Source organism: Sorex araneus, chromosome 1 (genome assembly GCF_027595985.1).
Source record: "Sorex araneus isolate mSorAra2 chromosome 1, mSorAra2.pri, whole genome shotgun sequence".
Lineage (NCBI taxonomy): Eukaryota > Metazoa > Chordata > Mammalia > Eulipotyphla > Soricidae > Sorex > Sorex araneus.
In genome coordinates, this window is record NC_073302.1 from 12,839,709 (window position 1) to 12,857,736 (window position 18,028).

At 38.1% G+C, this 18,028-nt stretch overlaps 1 protein-coding gene across 1 annotated transcript in view; it reads left to right on the forward strand.

Annotated features, from left to right (window-relative positions):
* The window catches only part of LOC129407109 (complement C5-like), a 37,291-nt gene extending 28,607 nt beyond the window's left edge, over positions 1 to 8,684 (forward strand). Inside the window, exons 15-18 of the mRNA XM_055147317.1 lie at positions 957 to 1,086; positions 2,034 to 2,096; positions 3,369 to 3,560; positions 8,449 to 8,684. Coding sequence (XP_055003292.1) covers positions 957 to 1,086; positions 2,034 to 2,096; positions 3,369 to 3,560; positions 8,449 to 8,456 — 393 coding nt within the window. The 3' untranslated portion in view covers positions 8,457 to 8,684. The remainder of the gene's footprint in view (positions 1 to 956; positions 1,087 to 2,033; positions 2,097 to 3,368; positions 3,561 to 8,448) is intronic.
* Positions 8,685 to 18,028: the final 9,344 nt, after the last annotated feature.

Consider the following 18,028-nt stretch of genomic DNA (forward strand, 5'->3'; position numbering starts at 1 on the left):
TCACCATGTGGAAAGTTACAAAGTTTTCAGGTTTAAATCCCAGTTATACAATGGTCAAATACCCATCCCTTCACCAGTGCACATATTCCACCACCATGAATCCCAGTATAGCTCCACCCCGCACCCCCACACCCCTAACCCCCCCCACGCCCCTAGCCCCCCACCCTTAGCCCCTCGCCTGTGTAACTAATAAATTTCACTTTACTTTCACTTTGATTGCATTCAATATTTCAACAAAACTCACTATTATTGTAAAACAACATTTTTTAAAAAATTTATTCTTTTATTGAATCACCATGTGGAAAGTTACAAAGCTTTCAAATTTAAGTCTCAGTTATACAATGCTCGAACACCCATCCCTTCACCAGTGCACATATTCCACCACCAAGAATCACAGTATACCTACCCCCATGCCCCCCATCTCCCCAGCCACACTCCCCACCTGTGCAACTGATAAATTTCACTTTACTTACACTTTACATTGACTACATTCAATATTTCAACAAAAACTCACTATTATTGTTTAGTTTCTTCCCCCAAAGTTGAACCCACTGAAAAGGAAGCATTTGATAATTTGTTTTCCATTGCTCAGAATGAAGAGATATGAGGTTGAGCAGCCACACTAGCGGCCGCATGGTTTTGGATTTCTGTATTTTAATATTTTAGTAACTAATTCCAGAGAAATTTCGGCCAGAAATTGCATCATTGCAAGCTTGTACCTCTCAGCTACTTTATATTCCACATATGAGTGCAATCTTTCTATGTCTGTCTCTTTCTCTCTGACTCACTTTAAAAATTACTTTTAAAATAAAAAATGGGAAAAGGCTTGGGAAAACTGAAAACTTAGGTTTTAGCATTTAGCAAGCAACTTACAGCTACCATTATTTACAGTTCTGCTATTTCCCATAAGGGTCACTAACTGTTGTTTTTTGGGAAATGATTTCTTCTCTGAGCAGATACTTCAGTCTTCACACAAACCCGGCCAGGAGTGCGGGGCAGGCGGTGGCAGGAATAATACCGAGGTGCTCTGCTCCACGGGACTCACTGTCCTTAGCAACGTGGACACAGGCTGCTCCCAACAAGATGGTAACTCATTCCATTTGAAACTCACCGGAGAATTCTTTATCCGGGGGTGGGCTCCAAAACAATGATTAGGGGCTGCAGAGATAACTCCGCATAATGATGGACTAAATTTCAGTACTGTGGCCTGGCAAAGTTGGGCGACAACACAACCACATTCAGGCATGTTAGGGGACCTCCCTGGTTATACAAACTAGTTCTGGGGGAGGAGTGCGAGATGAGTTGCCAGGGTGGAACTCAGGCTTGTGAGTGTAAGGCGGCGTGCTCTCCTGAGTGCCTCAGCTGTCTCCAAGCTCTGACCTGGATACGATTTCAAAAGAATATATTGCTTTTGCTGACCCCACATATATTCTCCCTTAAAAAATCTTTCTAATATACATAGTATGATCTGGTTTTCATTAAAAATTTTATAGAAATGGGCTGTAGAAATAGCATAGCAGGTAGGGCCCTTGCCTCACACATGACTGACTCAGTTAGATTCCCAGCACCAGGTATGGGTCCCTGAACTCTGCCAAGAGTGAATTCTGAATGCAGAGCTAGGAATAATCCCTGAGCGCTGCTGAATATGGTGACAAAACAGAATCAAAAGGAAACCTTTTACTGAAGTAAGAGCTTATCTTCTTAACATTATTTTAAAATTAACCCTTATAATCAAAAACAAATATGTATGTGCCCAGAGATAGGCTGTCGCACATGCCTCTCATGCACAGGTTCCAGAGGTGAGATGGGAGAACCAGGATGCACTGGTAATCCCTATTCACTCTCCCCTGGTGGTGCTCAGGGGAGTTATAAAGAGCTGAGGGTCGGACTGGAGGCCTTTTGAAGTCAAAATCTGCACTCCAACCCTTTGGGAATTGTCTCTAGTCTCAGCTCTGTGACTATTTTGAGCATCGTATATAATTTAGCTGAGGGATTGGGTCTAAGTATTATTCTTGCTGTCTTTCTTTTAACAGGTGGATCATTTAAGAAAGTGCTCAGATCAAAAAGAGACTTGAAACAGAAGATTGACAAGATAGGTATTCTAAGGTTTCATTTGTTTTTATAAGTTTTTTGGAAATAACCCAGCATCTGCAATATTTTCTTTTTAGCTAATTGACATACATCAGGTTGAAAAATCTGTGGACACTGAACTTTTCCTTAGGATCAATCATACAGGATTTAAAAATTTATATTGCCTTGCTGTAAAGGAAGTAGGTCTCCATCTTATCTATTCTCTATAGTTATAATATGGTTTTTAATTGCTTAATAGATTTTACTCTATCAAATGCATGAATTTTTTTCTTTTTGGGTCACACCTGACGATGCTCAGGGGTTACTCCTGGATCATGCACTCAGAATTACTCCTAGCGGTGCTCAGGGGACCATATGGGATGCTGGGAATTGAACCTGAGCTGGCCATGTGCAAGGCAAACACGCTACTTGCTATGCTATTGCTCCAGCCCCAAATGCATGACTTTAAAAAAATAATTTTATAGAAGACTGAAATAATAGTAAATATTTGGTGAAATAATAGTAAATAATAGCTTGGAACACTTATAATGTGAGAGGCTTTTTGAAAGCCTCATAATCTGCTTCATAGTTTTCTCTTAATATTTACTCTAGTGACATGTTGAAGGTACTTTATAATTGCATTTTCCATATGACAACATATAGCACAAAGAGAAATTAGTAATAATGATGATATACGACGAGTTAGCATACCCAATGCCCTAGCATGGTGAATGGTACAGGGCAAATGTAAACCCAGGTGAGACTGAGACAGAATCCATGGCACTGGGGATCTCTACACTGTGTCCTCTGATCTCCTCTTTTCTTTGATCTATAGTTGTTTAGGACCATATAGACCATTTGAAAGATGAATCTGAAAAAACCAATTATTTCACATACCACTTAAATTTCATATGAATTATAATAATAGTGATTGGAGGAATTAGGGATACTGTGCTTTAGTAATGATGATGATCTTAGAAGTTTCTTCACCATTTCAGCAGTTACTTGCAAAACAGCATTTTGTGTCCTTTTCTGAGCAAGAGGATGAAATCTGTAGGTACTAGCAATAGAAGTTAGATCTTGGTTTAGAGGCCAAGAAGAATTTTCCAGCTTTGGAACTCTATAAAATTGAAGAGCTTTCTGGGAAGGGAGTAATTTGCCTACTCAGTGAGCTACTCCACCTGGTTCTGGTCACTGTCAGTACAAGAAGGGGAGCAGGACACCGGGGAAGAATCTGGACCAGTCCAAATCCAGGCCTCTGCATCTGTACCTGGCTGACCGTTATGTCATTGTTTCAGCATCCCAATACAAACACCCGGTGCTTCAGAAATGTTGTTATGATGGGGCCAGGGAATCTGAGGAGAGCTGCGAGGAAAGAGCTGCACGGATTAAGATTGGACCCAGTTGTTTCAAGGCTTTCTCTCGTTGTTGTGCCCAGGCAAATATTCAGCGGTTCAAGAGTCCTCATATCTCCTTATATACAGGACATGGTATGTATAAAAACTTCTCTCCATTGCAGTGAGTAACATCATGTTTAAAGAGTGTGAGCTGCCTGGGAATAAATACTTCCAAATTTGCATTAATACAGAAAAATAAGTATAGGCTACTATAACTCAGTGGGAAAATGCAGATACAGTAGCAGCAGCAATAATATTTTAGATACCACTGGACCCAGCTTAACCACTGTCTTCATGCAGTGGCTGCTGTTCATGATCCATCCTTTAAATCCTGATATGTAAAACAAAATTAGTCAAATGACTGTGATATTTATACACAGGTCATTACCCATGCATGATACTTACAATTTTCCATAAAGATATTGCCATGTTTTAAGGAATCAAAGTATCATTCCAGATCCTTTCACAAAGTACTAGTCAATAAGAGTATAAGATATAGAAGGAATTTCAATGAGGCTACATAAAAGTAATTATTCAAACAGGTCATTTTAATGCAAAACATGCAAAATAGTAATATGCGCAATTTAAAACCTTTTTATTTGTAAGGTTTACTTTTCAACATACTTTCTTTGGTTTCCTCTGAATTATATTTACATTACTATGGAGAATAAGAAAATCAAAGCAGAGGAAAACTAAAAAATATAATGCAGGTTTAGTTTATTTTGTGTGGGTTTTTTTCTTGTTGTTGTTTTTGGTGCAAACCCAGCAGTGCTAAGGGCTTACTCGTGACTCTCCATTCAGAAATTGCTCCTGGCAGTGCTTGGGGAACCATAAGGGATGCCGGGTATCTAACCTGGGTGGGCCACATGCAAGGCAAATGACATACCCACTGTACTATTGTTTCAGTCCCAGTTTATTTTACACTTTTAAGAACTTATTTTTACTTTAATTTTTAATATTTTATTTGAAATGTATTCCATTTTGTTGATATAATATAATATAATATGTAGGGTTTGCGGTAAGATTGTCATTAATGTTAATTATTAATATTAAATATTAATATTAAATATCAACCCAAGAGAAAAGACTACATTTCCATTTTCTGTATCTTCTATTTGTTTTAATAGTGATACATATTTAAATATACAAATCTTTCATTCTCTGAAATTTATTTCTAGAATTATTACTAATTGTTTTTGATGAAATTGGGAATACAGAATTATTTTCTTGATTTCTCTTTTTTTCTAATTTGTTTTTTCTATATAGAAATACAGCATTTTTTTATATTTTATTTATTTATTTATTTTTATCGATGGGTCACCATGAGGGTGCAGTTACAGAGTTTTGTGCCTGTGTTGCAGTTATACAATACTCGAGTACCCTTCCCTCCACCAGTGCCCATTCTCCTCCATGGATGGCCCAGGGTCCCTACCCCTCCCATTGCTGTCTCCCCACCCCCCTCACCCCCTGACAGGGAATTCCTTATTGTTCTCTCCCTCCTTTTGGGTTTTATGATTTGCAATGGAGATACTGGATGGCTATCATGTTCAATCTATACTCTGCTTTCAACCTGCCTTTCCCATCCTGAGTGGATTCTCCACTACACTTTAGTTGGTGTTCCCTTCTCTATCTGAGCTGCCCTCTCCCCTAGCATGTGAAGTCAGCTTCCAAGCTGTGGAGCAGGCCTCCTGGTACTTATTGCTACTATTCTTGGGTGTTAGTCTCCCATTCTGTTGTTTTATATTCCGCAAATTAGTGCAATCTTTTTGTGTCTGTCTCTTTCTTTCTGACTCATTTCACTTATCACGAATCTATTCATGTTGATCCACTTATATGCAAAGTTCATGACTTCATCTTTCTGACAGCTGCATAGTATTCCATTGTGTAGATGTACCAAAGTTTCTTTAACCAATCATCTGTTCTCAGGCATTCGGGTTTTTTCTAGATTCTGGCTATTGTAAACAGTGCTGCAGTGAACATATATGTGCAGATGTCATTTCGACTATACTTTTTTGCTTCCCTGGGATATATTCCCAGCAGTGGTATTTCTGGGTCAAATGGGAGCTCAATTTCTAATTTTTTGAGGAGTGATCATATTGTTTTCCAAAAGGGCTGAACCAGTTGGCATTCCCACCAGCAGTGTAGGAGGGTTCCTGTCTCCCCACATCCTCTCCAACAGCGGTTGCTTTTGTTCTTTTGGATGTGATCCAATTTCTGTGGTGTGAGGTGGTATCTCATAGTTGTTTTGATCTGCATCTCCCTGATGATTAGTGATGAAGATCATTTTTTCATATGCCTTTTAGTCATTCGTATTTCTTCCTTGAGAAAGTTTCTGTTCATTTCTTTGCCCCATTTTTTGATGGGGTTGGATGTTTTCTTCTTGTAGAGTTCAATCACTGCCTTGTAAATCCTTGATATCAACCCCTTATCAGATGAGTATTGGGTAAATATCGTTTCCCATTCTGTTGATTGCCTTTGTATTCTGGTCACTGTATCGTTTGTGGTGCAGAAGGTTCTTAGTTTAATATAGTCCCAATTGTTTATCATTGTTTTCAATTGGTTGTTCAGCTGCATGTCATTTTTGCAGATACCGTTAGCTTCAGTATCGTGGAGGGTTTTCCCAACCTTGTCTTCCATGTATCTTATGGATTGTGGTCTGATGCTGAGGTCATTAATCCATTTTGATCTGACTTTTGTGCATGGTGTCAGATCGAGATCTAAGCCCATTCTTTTGCATGTGGTTGTCCAGTTATGCCAGCACCATTTGTTGAAGAGGCTTTCTTTGCTCCACTTCACATTTCTTGTCCTCTTATCAAAGATTAGACGATCATACATTTGGGGTTGTGTGTTGGGATATTCCACTCTGTTCCATTGGTCTGCGGCTCTGCTTTTTTTCCAGTACCATGCTGCAAAAACAACACTTTCATGCCATTTCTGGATAATCTTCACAGTCCAGGTTTTTCCACAATCAGTAACTGCTGAAGTACTCCTGTTTTCAGATTCTTCTCTCATGAACAAAGAAGAATCACCGGCATCCATAAGTAAAATTAGAAACTTCCTCCTTCTCAAACTTCATAGATGTCCCCATAACATATGCTTGGAATATCATCCAGTCTTATATAATAAACCTGTTATCTCTTAAAATAAACCAATATCTTTTGAACCTATTTTATATACAATTATTTCAATTCTCCTTTAACAGCTCTTTTAATAGTTATTATACTTTAGATATTTTAAATCATGTTTCATGCTCTAATTTTACAACTCTTAATAAGCTCCAAAAAACACTCAAAATTTTAAAAAAAATTGGAGTAGGACTGCCACTTCTTTATTCAATCTGACTTCAATATTTAAATACTTAACACAGACAGACATACAGAAAGACAACAAAATCACATGCATGTGCATTCATACATACCTGATCCTGATTCTGACCCTCAAGAACCAGGGAAGAAAACTGACGGACAGAGAAAGGAAGGGCAGTCCCCAAGGTAAAAATTTCCCTGTCGGCTGATTGGGATTATCCCCCATTTTTCAGTTCAGCTAGCCTGTCTCCTGCTTGTAAAATTGGATCCAAAAAGAAAAGAAGAGAAGCGCTTCTGTTTTTACAAAGCCGGCAAAAATCCATGAAAAAGAAATCCATACTGCAGGTTTTTCATTTGCTATTCATTATTTACTGAGAAGCTTTAGTCTTTTTTAGTCTTTTTGTAGGACACCAAAAGTGGTTTTTGCTCGCTGAAATAAAAGCAAAACCTTGTCCCCACCTTTCCACCTGACCTGGCATCCAACTCTCAGAGAATGGGTCCCTGTAAAGGACCTTACATCTCTGATTAATTTTATCTAAATCATTTTTAATTCTATTAGAACTTATTTCTTCTGAACTAACCTGAATTTCCCAATGTTTTACTAGACTTGTTACATAAAAAACTCCATTCCACAATATTAGTTCCTTGTACCAAAATTCCAGTAGGAGAATGTGAAGTACAGAACACTATCAGATTTAAACTTTCTGAAGAGTCAATTCTATCCAGCTGAGCCTTATTAATAATATCCTCAATTATTTCTAATTCCTTTTCAGCTGCCAGGCTAAGTTGCCTTGGACTATTTAAAGAGGGATCATCTTCCAGTGTTTGAAACAAATTTTGTAGGGCATAGGTTGGAATACCCAAAGAAGGCCATAGCCAATTTATATTTCCTAATAATTTTTGAAAGTCATTTAAAGTTCTTAATTTATCTCTCTGAATTTGAACCTTTTGAGGTGCAATTCTACTTTCCCATATTATTTGTCCCAAAAATTACCAAGGAACCTGACGTTGAATTTTGTCCTGTGCAATTTTTAAACCCCATGACTCTAGTTGGTAAGTTACAGCTTCATAAACCTTTTACAAATTTATATAAGATGGAGCAGTGATAAGAATATCATCCATGTAGTGAATAATTTTGAGATCAGGGTAATGTGCCCTAGTTATATCCAATGGTTGATTAGCAAAATATTGACACATCATGGGACTATTCATCATCCCTTGAAGCAAAACAGTCCAGTGATATCTTTAGCAGGAGTTTTACCATTTAAGGAAGGCACAGTAAAGGCAAATTTTTCTCTATCCTCCTTTCTCAAAGGGATGGGATAGAAACAATCCTTTAGATCAATTATAATAATATTCCATTGTTTTAGAATAATGGCTAAATTAGGTAGACCCATTTGCAAAGGGCCCATTGGTTCCATGCAGTCATTAACTTTTCTTAGATCACTTAACACTTGCCATTTACCAGTCTTTTTCTTGATAACAAATACTGGTGAATTCCAGGGACTAGAGCTTAAAACAATATGTCACAATTCAGACCCATCAATGTTAAGGAAATTGAAACGGTAATCAAAAACCTCCCCAAAAACAAAAGCCCAGGCCCAGATGGTTTCACTGGCGAATTCTTCCAAACATTTAAAGAAGACCTATTGCCTGTTTTCCTCAAACTTTTCCAGGAAATTGAAAAAACAGGAACTCTCCCAAACAGTTTCTATGAAGCACATATCTCCCTAATACCAAAAGCAAACAAAGACACCACTAAGAAAGAAAATTACAGACCAATTTCCCTGATGAACACCGATGCGAAGATCCTCAACAAAATACTAGCAAATAGGATCCAACAACTCATCAAAAAGATCATACATCACGACCAAGTGGGATTCATCCCAGGGATGCAAGGATGGTTTAACATTCGGAAATCAATCAACATAATCCAGCATATCAACAAAAGTAAAGATAAAAACCATATGATCATATCAATAGATGCAGAGAAAGCATTTGACAAGATCCAACATCCTTTCTTGATGAAAACCCTCGCCAAAATGGGGTTTGGAGGAACTTTCCTCAAGATAGTCGAAGCCATCTATCACAAGCCTACGGCAAGCATTATCCTCAACGGGGAAAAACTAAGGGCCTTTCCTCTGAGATCAGGCACAAGACAAGGATGCCCACTCTCACCACTCCTCTTCAATATAGTACTGGAAGTACTTGCGATAGCTATTAGACAAGAAAAAGAGATTAAGGGCATCCAGATAGGAAGGGAAGAAATCAAACTCTCACTATTTGCAGACGACATGATACTATATCTAGAGAAGCCTAAAACCTCTACTAAGAAACTCTTAGAAACAATAGACTTATACAGTAAAGTTGCAGGCTACAAAATCAATACCCAAAAATCCATGGCCTTCATATATGCAAACAATGAGGCAGAGGAAAGGGGCATGAAAAAAGCAATCCCATTCACAATCGTGCCCCAGAAAATCAGGTACCTCGGAATCAGCTTAACCAAGGAAGTAAAAGACCTTTACAAAGAAAACTACATAACGCTACTCCATGAAATCAAAGAGGACATGAGGAAAAGGAAACATATACCCTGCTCGTGGATAGGGAGAATCAATGTTGTCAAAATGGCAATACTCCCTAAAGCATTATACAGATTCAATGCGATCCCTATAAATATACCCATGACATTCTTCAAAGAAATGGATCAAGCAATCCTAAAATTCATATGGAATAACAAACGTCCAAGGATAGCTAAAACAATTCTTGGGAAAAAGATGATGGGAGGCATCACCATCCCCAACCTCAAACTTTACTACAAAGCAGTAACAATTAAAACAGCATGGTACTGGAACAAAGGCAGAGCCGTAGACCAATGGAACAGGGTGGAATATCCCTACACACAACCCCAAATGTATGACCATCTAATCTTTGATAAGGGAGCAAGAGATGTGAAGTGGAGCAAGGAAAGCCTCTTTAACAAATGGTGCTGGCACAACTGGACAACCACATGCAAAAAAATGGGTTTAGACCTTGACCTGACACCATGCACAAAAGTCAGATCAAAATGGATTAAAGACCTCAACATTAGACCACAAACCATAAGGTACATTGAAGACAAGGTCGGCGAAACCCTCCACGATATTGAAGATAAAGGTATCTTCAAAGGTGACACGGAACTAAGCAATCTAGTAAAAACAGAGATCAACAAATGGGACTACATTAAACTAAAAAGCTTCTGCACCGCAAGAGATACAGTGACCAGAATACAAAGACTATCCACAGAATGGGAAAGGATATTTACACAATACCCATCAGATAAGGGGTTGATATCAATGGTATATAAAGCACTGGTTGAACTCTACAAGAAGAAAACATCCAACCCCATCAAAAAATGGGGCGAAGAAATGAACAGAAACTTTACCAAGGAAGAAATACGAATGGCCAAAAGGCACATGAAAAAGTGCTCTGCATCACTAATCATCAGAGAGATGCAGATCAAAACAACTTTGAGATACCACCTCACACCACAGAGACTAGCACACATCCAAAAGAACAAAAGCAACCGCTGTTGGAGAGGATGTGGGGAGAAAGGGACCCTTCTTCACTGCTGGTGGGAATGCCGACTGGTTCAGCCCTTCTGGAAAACAATTTGGACGACTCTCAAAAAATTAGGTATTGAATTCCCATTTGACCCAGCAATACCACTGCTGGGAATATATCCCAGAGAGGCAAAAAAGTACAATCGAAACAACATCTGCACATGTATGTTCATCGCAGCACTGTTTACAATAGCCAGAATCTGGAAAAAACCCGAATGCCCCAGAACGGATGACTGGTTGAGGAAACTTTGGTACATCTATACAATGGAATACTATGCAGCTGTTACAAAAAAGGAGGTCAAGAATTTTGTAGTCAAGTGGATGGGCATGAAAAGTTTCATGCTGAGTGAAATGAGTCAGAAAGAGAGAGACAGACATAGAAAGATGGCACTCATCTATGGTATATAGAATAACAGAGTGGGAGACTAACACCCAAGAACTGTAGAAATAAGTACCAGGAGGTTGACTCCATGGCTTCGAGGCTGGCCTCACGTTCCGGGGAAAGGTCAACTCAGAGAAGCGATCACCAACTACATTGTAGTCGAAGGCCATGTGGGGGAAGGGAGTTGCGGGCTGAATGAGGGCTAGAGACTGAGCACAGCGGTCACTCAACACCTTTATTGCAAACCACAACAGCTAATTAGAGAGAGAAAACAGAAGGGAATGCCTTGCCACAGTGGCAGGGTGGGGTGGGGGGGAGATGGGATTGGGGAGGGTGGGAGGGACACTGGGTTTACGGGTGGTGGAGAATGGGCACTGGTGAAGGGATGGGTTCCCGAACTTTGTATGAGGGAAGTATAAGCACAAAAGTGTATAAATCTGTAACTGTACCCTCACGGTGATTCTCTAATTAAAAATAAATAAATAAATAAATAAATAAATAAATAAATTAATTAATTAAAAAAAAACAATATGTCACAATTCAAACTGTTCTGTAACTTTAAATGAAGCCTTAAGTTTTTCTTTGATTAAGGGCCATTGCTCAACCCAAACAGGCTGAACCTCTTTCCAGACTATTGGGAGAGCTGTTCTTTGAGCAGCAGCCCAAATTAAAAAGGCGATTGCTGAGACACCTCTTTTTCTTTAATATATTTCACACCAAGTTTTTGCAACAAATCTCGTCCCCATAGGGTGATAGCTATTGGAACAATATATGGCTGGATGACTGCCATGTCTCCATCAGGATCACTACAACGAAGAGGTTGCACACTCTGTTGAACATCAGTGACCACGCCCATACCAGAAAAAGTAACGTCCACACAACACTTTTGCCAAACTTTAGGCCAATGATGGGAGGCGACAACAGTAACATCAGCACCTGAATTTAACATACCCTCCAGTTTTGTTCCATCCTCAAAGGTCATAACCAAAGTAGGCTTATCATCAGTAATCTTTTTTGCCCCAAATATTTCTGCATTAGTGCTTCCAAAATCACCCTTTCTTTTCATGCCTGTATTTTTTCCTAGTATACAAGGAAGCAAAAGAAGTTGAGCAATATGTTCCCCTTTTAATATTCTAATATCTGCTTGGACAGTGACTATAATTGAGATTTCATTCACAAAATCACTGTCAATGAGTCCCACTTTTACATTAACACCTCGCAGAGTCATACTACTTCTCCCTAAGATCAATCCTGCTGTTCCTTTTGGAAGGGGGCCATAAACATTAGTTGAAATTTTATAAATTTTATGAGGAGTCAGAAACAAATCCTGTAAAACTGAAATTTCAGCTGCTATTATTTGCGCCTGGTGTTCCCACTTCCCTACGTACTTTAATAAAATCATCCAGAGAGATTTTTCCCATTACCTTAGCAGTTTGAATTGCCTTTTTGCAATCTGCTGTAGCATTTTCCACTGCTAAAGTTAGCATAAGCATTTCATGAAGGCCTTCATCAGGTACAGCCTTTTCAAGAGAGTCTGGAGTCTGGCAATAAAATCTGTGTAAAGTTTATTTATTTCCTGAAAGATTTTTGTGAATGACATAGTACATTTTGCAGAGTTCTCAAGAAAATGCCACACCTTTAGGCAGGTCTTATTGACAGCTTCTAAAATGTTTGCCTCTAAACGGACTTGTTCTTCCACTAAAGCCCACTTGCCAGTGCCTAAAATCCGGTTCACAGTGTTATCAACTTGTTTTAGTGTTTCAATTCTAGCAAATTTCTCAGCCTCTTCTCTGCCCGGTCTCAGGATTTAAATTGTGCATATTAAGAATTTATATGTACATATTAAATTGTACATATTAAGAATTTTCTAATTTCTAACACTGCCTTTGCAAGAATTTGCCAATCAAACGAAATTACAGTATTAGCTTCTGCAAAATTTTCTAGAAGAGCTAGCACATAGTTAGAAGGAACACCATAGGTGGTCACAGCTTGCTTAAGCAAGGAAAGAAACTTAAAAGGAACAGGCTCATATTGCCCTGCCTGTCTTTTTCTTTGTATATCAGGATTACAAACAACTGGAAAAGTCATAAACTGAACAGGCTGTTGACTCAACTTTGCTTTATATAAAGGAGCTTCATATTTTTGCATCAGAGAATGTAACTCAGGAGTAAGCTTAAAATGGCAACACAGAGATTCCTTTTCCTTATTCTTATATAATTGAGGGGAAGGAACTGCCAAAGGGTCAGGATCAGTGATACCCTGTACAGCAGGCATTATCCTTCTTTCAGAAGGGTGGTGCATCTCAAGGTACTTCATTTGTCTAATTAATTCATCTAATTTTTCATTAACTATTCTCAACTCATGGGAGTTTACAACCTCTTTTAAAACTGAATTTTCTGTGTCTGACTTGACGCTGTCAGACTCAGATCGGGCAGGTGAATCATCAATTTGATATGATTCACCAGACTAGACAGATGCTCTTAGCTTAGCACAAAATTTTGGCAATATCAAAGATTCTTCTCCACTTTTCTCCTCTAACACAGGAGTTTCCCTGTAAATTGACTTAGAATTTGGTGAATTAGTGGAGAGAGCCGTATGAGAAGATGAGAGAGAAGGCTCCTCATACTCAAAGTCTAACTGAAAAATTCAGGGCAGCAGCAATACAATTGTACACCCTCCATTTCTTTGCTGGGATCTAATCTCCATTTTTCTGTGCATAACACAGTTCTCTCTCTATTTTTATCCATAAATCTAGATAGAATTGTTCTATATTTTTTGGCTTAAACCAATGACAGTACTTTTGTATCCTCTCAAGGAGGCATCTTATTATCTGTTCCTTTATTTTATTATTATTATTATTATTTTGCTTTTTGGATCACACCCAGCAATGCACAGGGGTTACTCCTGGCTCTGCATTCCTGGCTCTGCACTCAGGAATTACCCCTGGCGGTGCTCAAGGGACCATATGGGATGCTGGGAATCGAACCCGGGTCAGCCGCATGCAAGGCAAACGCCCTACCCCGCCCTACCGCTGTGCTATTGCTCCAGCTCCTATCTGTTCCTTTAAAGGCAGACCAGCTGCTTTTGTTAGAGAGTTCAAAATGTCAACATAGGCATCCTGCTGAGAAGTTACAGAATTGCCCATTGGCCCTTTTTCTTTTTCTTCCTTTATTTATTCTTTATTTCTTTTCTCCCTTTCTTTCTTCTTTTCTCTTTCTTTCTTTCTTCCTGCCTATCTTTCTTTCTCCCTTTCTTCCTCTTTTTTCTTCTTCCTTCCTTATCTATATTTCTTCTTTCTCCCTTTCTTCTTCCTTCCTTATTTATATTTCTTTTCTGTCCCTTTCTCTTTTTCTTCTCCCTTCCTATTTTCTTTCTTTCTTTCTTTCTTTCTTTCTTTCTTTCTTTCTTTCTTTCTTTCTTTCTTTCTATATTTATTCTTTCTCCCTTTCTTTCTTTTTCTTCTTCCTTCCTTATCTATATTTATTTCTCACTTTCTTTCTTTTTCTTCTTCCTTCCTATTTTTTTACTTCCTTTCTTCCTTTCTACCTATATTTCTTCTCTCTCCCTTTCTTTCTCTTTTTCTTCTTCCTTTCTATTTCTTTATCTCCTTCCTTCCTTTCTTTTTATCTATATTTCTTCTTTCTCCCTTTCTTTCTTTTTTCTTCTTCTCTTCTTGTCTATATTTCTTCTTTCTTTCTCTCTACTTATATTTCTTTATTCCCTTTCTCTTTTTCTTCTTTCCTTCATTTCTATCTCTATTTCTTTATTCCCTTTCTTTTTCTTCTTCTTTCCTTTCTTTCTTTCTTTCTTTCTATCTCTATTTCTTTATTCCGTTTCTTTTTCTTCTTTCCTTCCTTTCTTTCTCTCTACAAATTTCTTCTTTGTCCCTTTCTTTCTCCTTTTCTTCTTCTTCCCTCTTTTTCTTCTTTCTATCTACATTTCTCTATTCCCTTTCTCTTTTTCTTCTTCCTCCTTTCTATCTATATTTCTTTATTCCCTTTCTTTTTCTTCTTCCTCCTTTCTTCCTATCATATTTCTTTATTCGCTTTCTTTTTCTTCTTTTTTCCTTTCTTTCTATCTTTCTTAATTCCCTTTCTTTATCTCTCCCCTTTCTCTATTTCTTCCTTACCGCCGGCACTGGGCGCCATATGTTGCAACAATGTTGCAGTTTTACTTGACAGTCAAGGCATTTCACTCGCTGAAGAAATATACATTTTTGGGGAGGATCACATGACTGTCTCCGGAGGTTCTTTGTTATGGCCTGCTGGAGAGCAGCCTGTTCAACCCCCTTTTATTTACTAGGTTGATGTACTAACCAATGATATTCAGTCACATAGGCAGAATATGCAAATTAACTTAGCCAACAGAAACAGTATCAAAGTCAGTTAAAGTAACAGTAACAATAATAGAAAATGACGTTTACATTCAGGCCTAGCTAGGCCTGAAATTATGGGATGTTGTATACCAACAATAATATATATGGTTTTTATTTTTACTTTTGTTGATATGATGGATTATGTTGATTGATTTCCGACTGTTAAAAAATCCTTGCATCCTCAGGATAAATCCTACTTGGTCGTGATGTATGATCTTTTTCATGAGTTGTTGGATTCTATTTGCTAAAATTTGGTTGAGCATTCCTGTTCATCAGGGATATTGGCTTGTAGTTTTCTTTGTTAGTGGTATCTTTGTTTGCTTCTGGTATTAGGGAGATATAAGCCTCATAAAAACTGGTAGAGTCCCTGTTCCTTCAATTTCCTTAAAAAGCTTGAAGAGAACTGGCAACAGGTCCTCTTTAAATATTTGGAAGAATTCGCTAGTGAATCCATCCGGGCCTGGGCTCTTGTTTTTGGGAAGACATTTGATAATAGTTTCAATTTCCTTGATATTAATGGGTCTATTCAGGTATTCCAACTCTTCTTGAATCAGTCTTGGGAGATTGTAGGAATCAAGGAATTTGTCCATTTCTTTTAGGTTCTCTTGTTTAGTGGCATAGAGATTTTCAAAGTAGTCTCTGATGATCTTTTGAATTTCATTGGTTTCTGTTGTGATATCCCCCTTTTCATTTCTGCTTTGGTTTATTAGGGTTCTCTCTCTTTCTTTGTGAGTCTTGCTAGTGTTTATCAATCTTGCTTATTTTCTCAAAGAACCAGCACTTTGTTTCATTGATCTTTCAGATTGTTTTATGGGTTTCCATATCGTTGATTTCTGCTCTAAGTTTTATTATTTCTTTCCTTTGGTCGGGCTTGGGTTCCTTTTGGTGGTCCTTTTCTAAGATCTTGAGCTGTGAAGTCAAGCTCTCTATGCAGGCCCTTTCTTCCTTCCTGAGATATGCTCGCAGAGATATAAATTTTCCCCTTAACACAGCTTTAGCCGCGTCCCATAGGTTCTGGTAGGTTGTGTCTTCATTCTCATTTGTTTCGAGGAATCTTTTGATCTCTTCCTTGATTTCCTTCTTGACCTACTCGTTGTTCAACAGGGAGTTGTTTAATTTCCAGGTGTTCGATTTGGTGCTCCATGTCTGTGTGTGCTTAGCTTCTATTTTCAGTGCATCATGGTGTGAAAAGATCGTTGACACAATTTCTATCTTGCTGATTCTGTTGAGGTATGTTTTTGTAATGAAACATTTGTTTTGATTTGTTACTTCTAATAATTTTTATTTTTATTTATTTATTTATTTTGCTTTTTTGGGGTCACACCCGGCATTGCATAGGGATTACTACTGGCTCTGCACTCAGGAATTACTCCTGGTGGTGCTCAGGGGACCATATGAGATGCTGGGAATTGAACCCAGGTTGGTCGCATGCAAGGCAAACACCCTACCCCCTGTGCTATCATTACACCCTCATCTATGGTAACCCTTGCCACTTTAATTCATATTTGTTATGGGTTTTACTCTCTTTTTTATATATGTTCAGCAAAGGATATACTAACATATTAATTATTTTAGGAAACAAATCATATTTCATTGGTATGTTATCTTCTGTACATACTTTGGAATCAACTATTACAACTTATAATAATACAACTATTCTATCAACTATATTGTACAGTTGAACTGTTTTCACATTTAAAGCACACTCTCTTATGTTTGGCATATCCTTCCTTGCCTGTTTTTTTTGCCAATTTAAGTATGTTTTAATAAATAAATCTAATTATATTTTACCTGTTATCACATTATACATAACATAGACAATTGAGATTGTAAAATAAGTTACTCATAAAAGCAACACTTTAGATATGACATTAGTAGTTCAACATTTTTTATTCTAATTTTTTTAATTAATTTTTAATTAGTGAGTCACCGTGAGGGTACAGTTACATATTTATACATTTTCATGCTCATGTTTCCCTCATACAAAGTTCGAGAACCCATCCCTTCACCAGTGCCCATTCTCCACCACAAATAAACCCAACATCCCTCCCACCCACCCAATCCCATCTCCCCCCACCCCACCCTGCCACTGTGGCAGGGTATTCCCTTTTGTTCTCTCTCTCTAATTAGGTGTTATGGTTTGCAATAAAGGTGTTGAGTGGCCATTGTGTTCAGTCTTTAGTCTACATTCAGCACTCATCACCCTTCCCCCTCGTGGCCTCCAACCACATTTTACTTGTACATCCTTGATACCAACTCCTTATAAGATGAGTATTGGGTGAATATCCTTTCCTATTCTATAGACTGTCTTTGAATTCTGTTCACTGTTTCTTTTGAGGTACAGAAGCTTCTTAGTTTAAGATAGTCCCATTTGTTTATCTCTGTTTCTACTTGGTTGGTCAGTGGCTTGTCATTTTTTGAAGATACCTTTAATTTCAATATCGTGGAGGGTTTTGCCGGCCCTGTCTTTAACGTAACTTGTGGATTCTGGTCTGATGTTGAGGTCTTTAATCCATTTTGATCTGACTTTTGTGCATAGTGTTAGGTAGAGGTCTGAGCCCATTTTTTTGCGTGTAGCTGTCCAGTTTTGCCAGCACCATTTGTTAAAGAGGCTTTCCTTGCTCCATTTCACATTTCTTGCTCCCTTATCAAAGATTAGATAATCATATATTTGAGGTTGTGTGTCAAGCTATTAAGCCCTGTTTCATTGGACTGCGCCTCTGCTTTTGTTTCAATACCATGCTGTTTTAATTATTACCTCTTTGTAGTAGAGATTGAGGTTGGGGAAGGTGATGCCTCCCATCTTCTTTTTCCCAAGAATTGCTTTAGCTTACTTGTGGGGACTTACTGTTCCATATGAATTTCAGAAGTGTTTGATCTATTTCTTTGAGGAATGT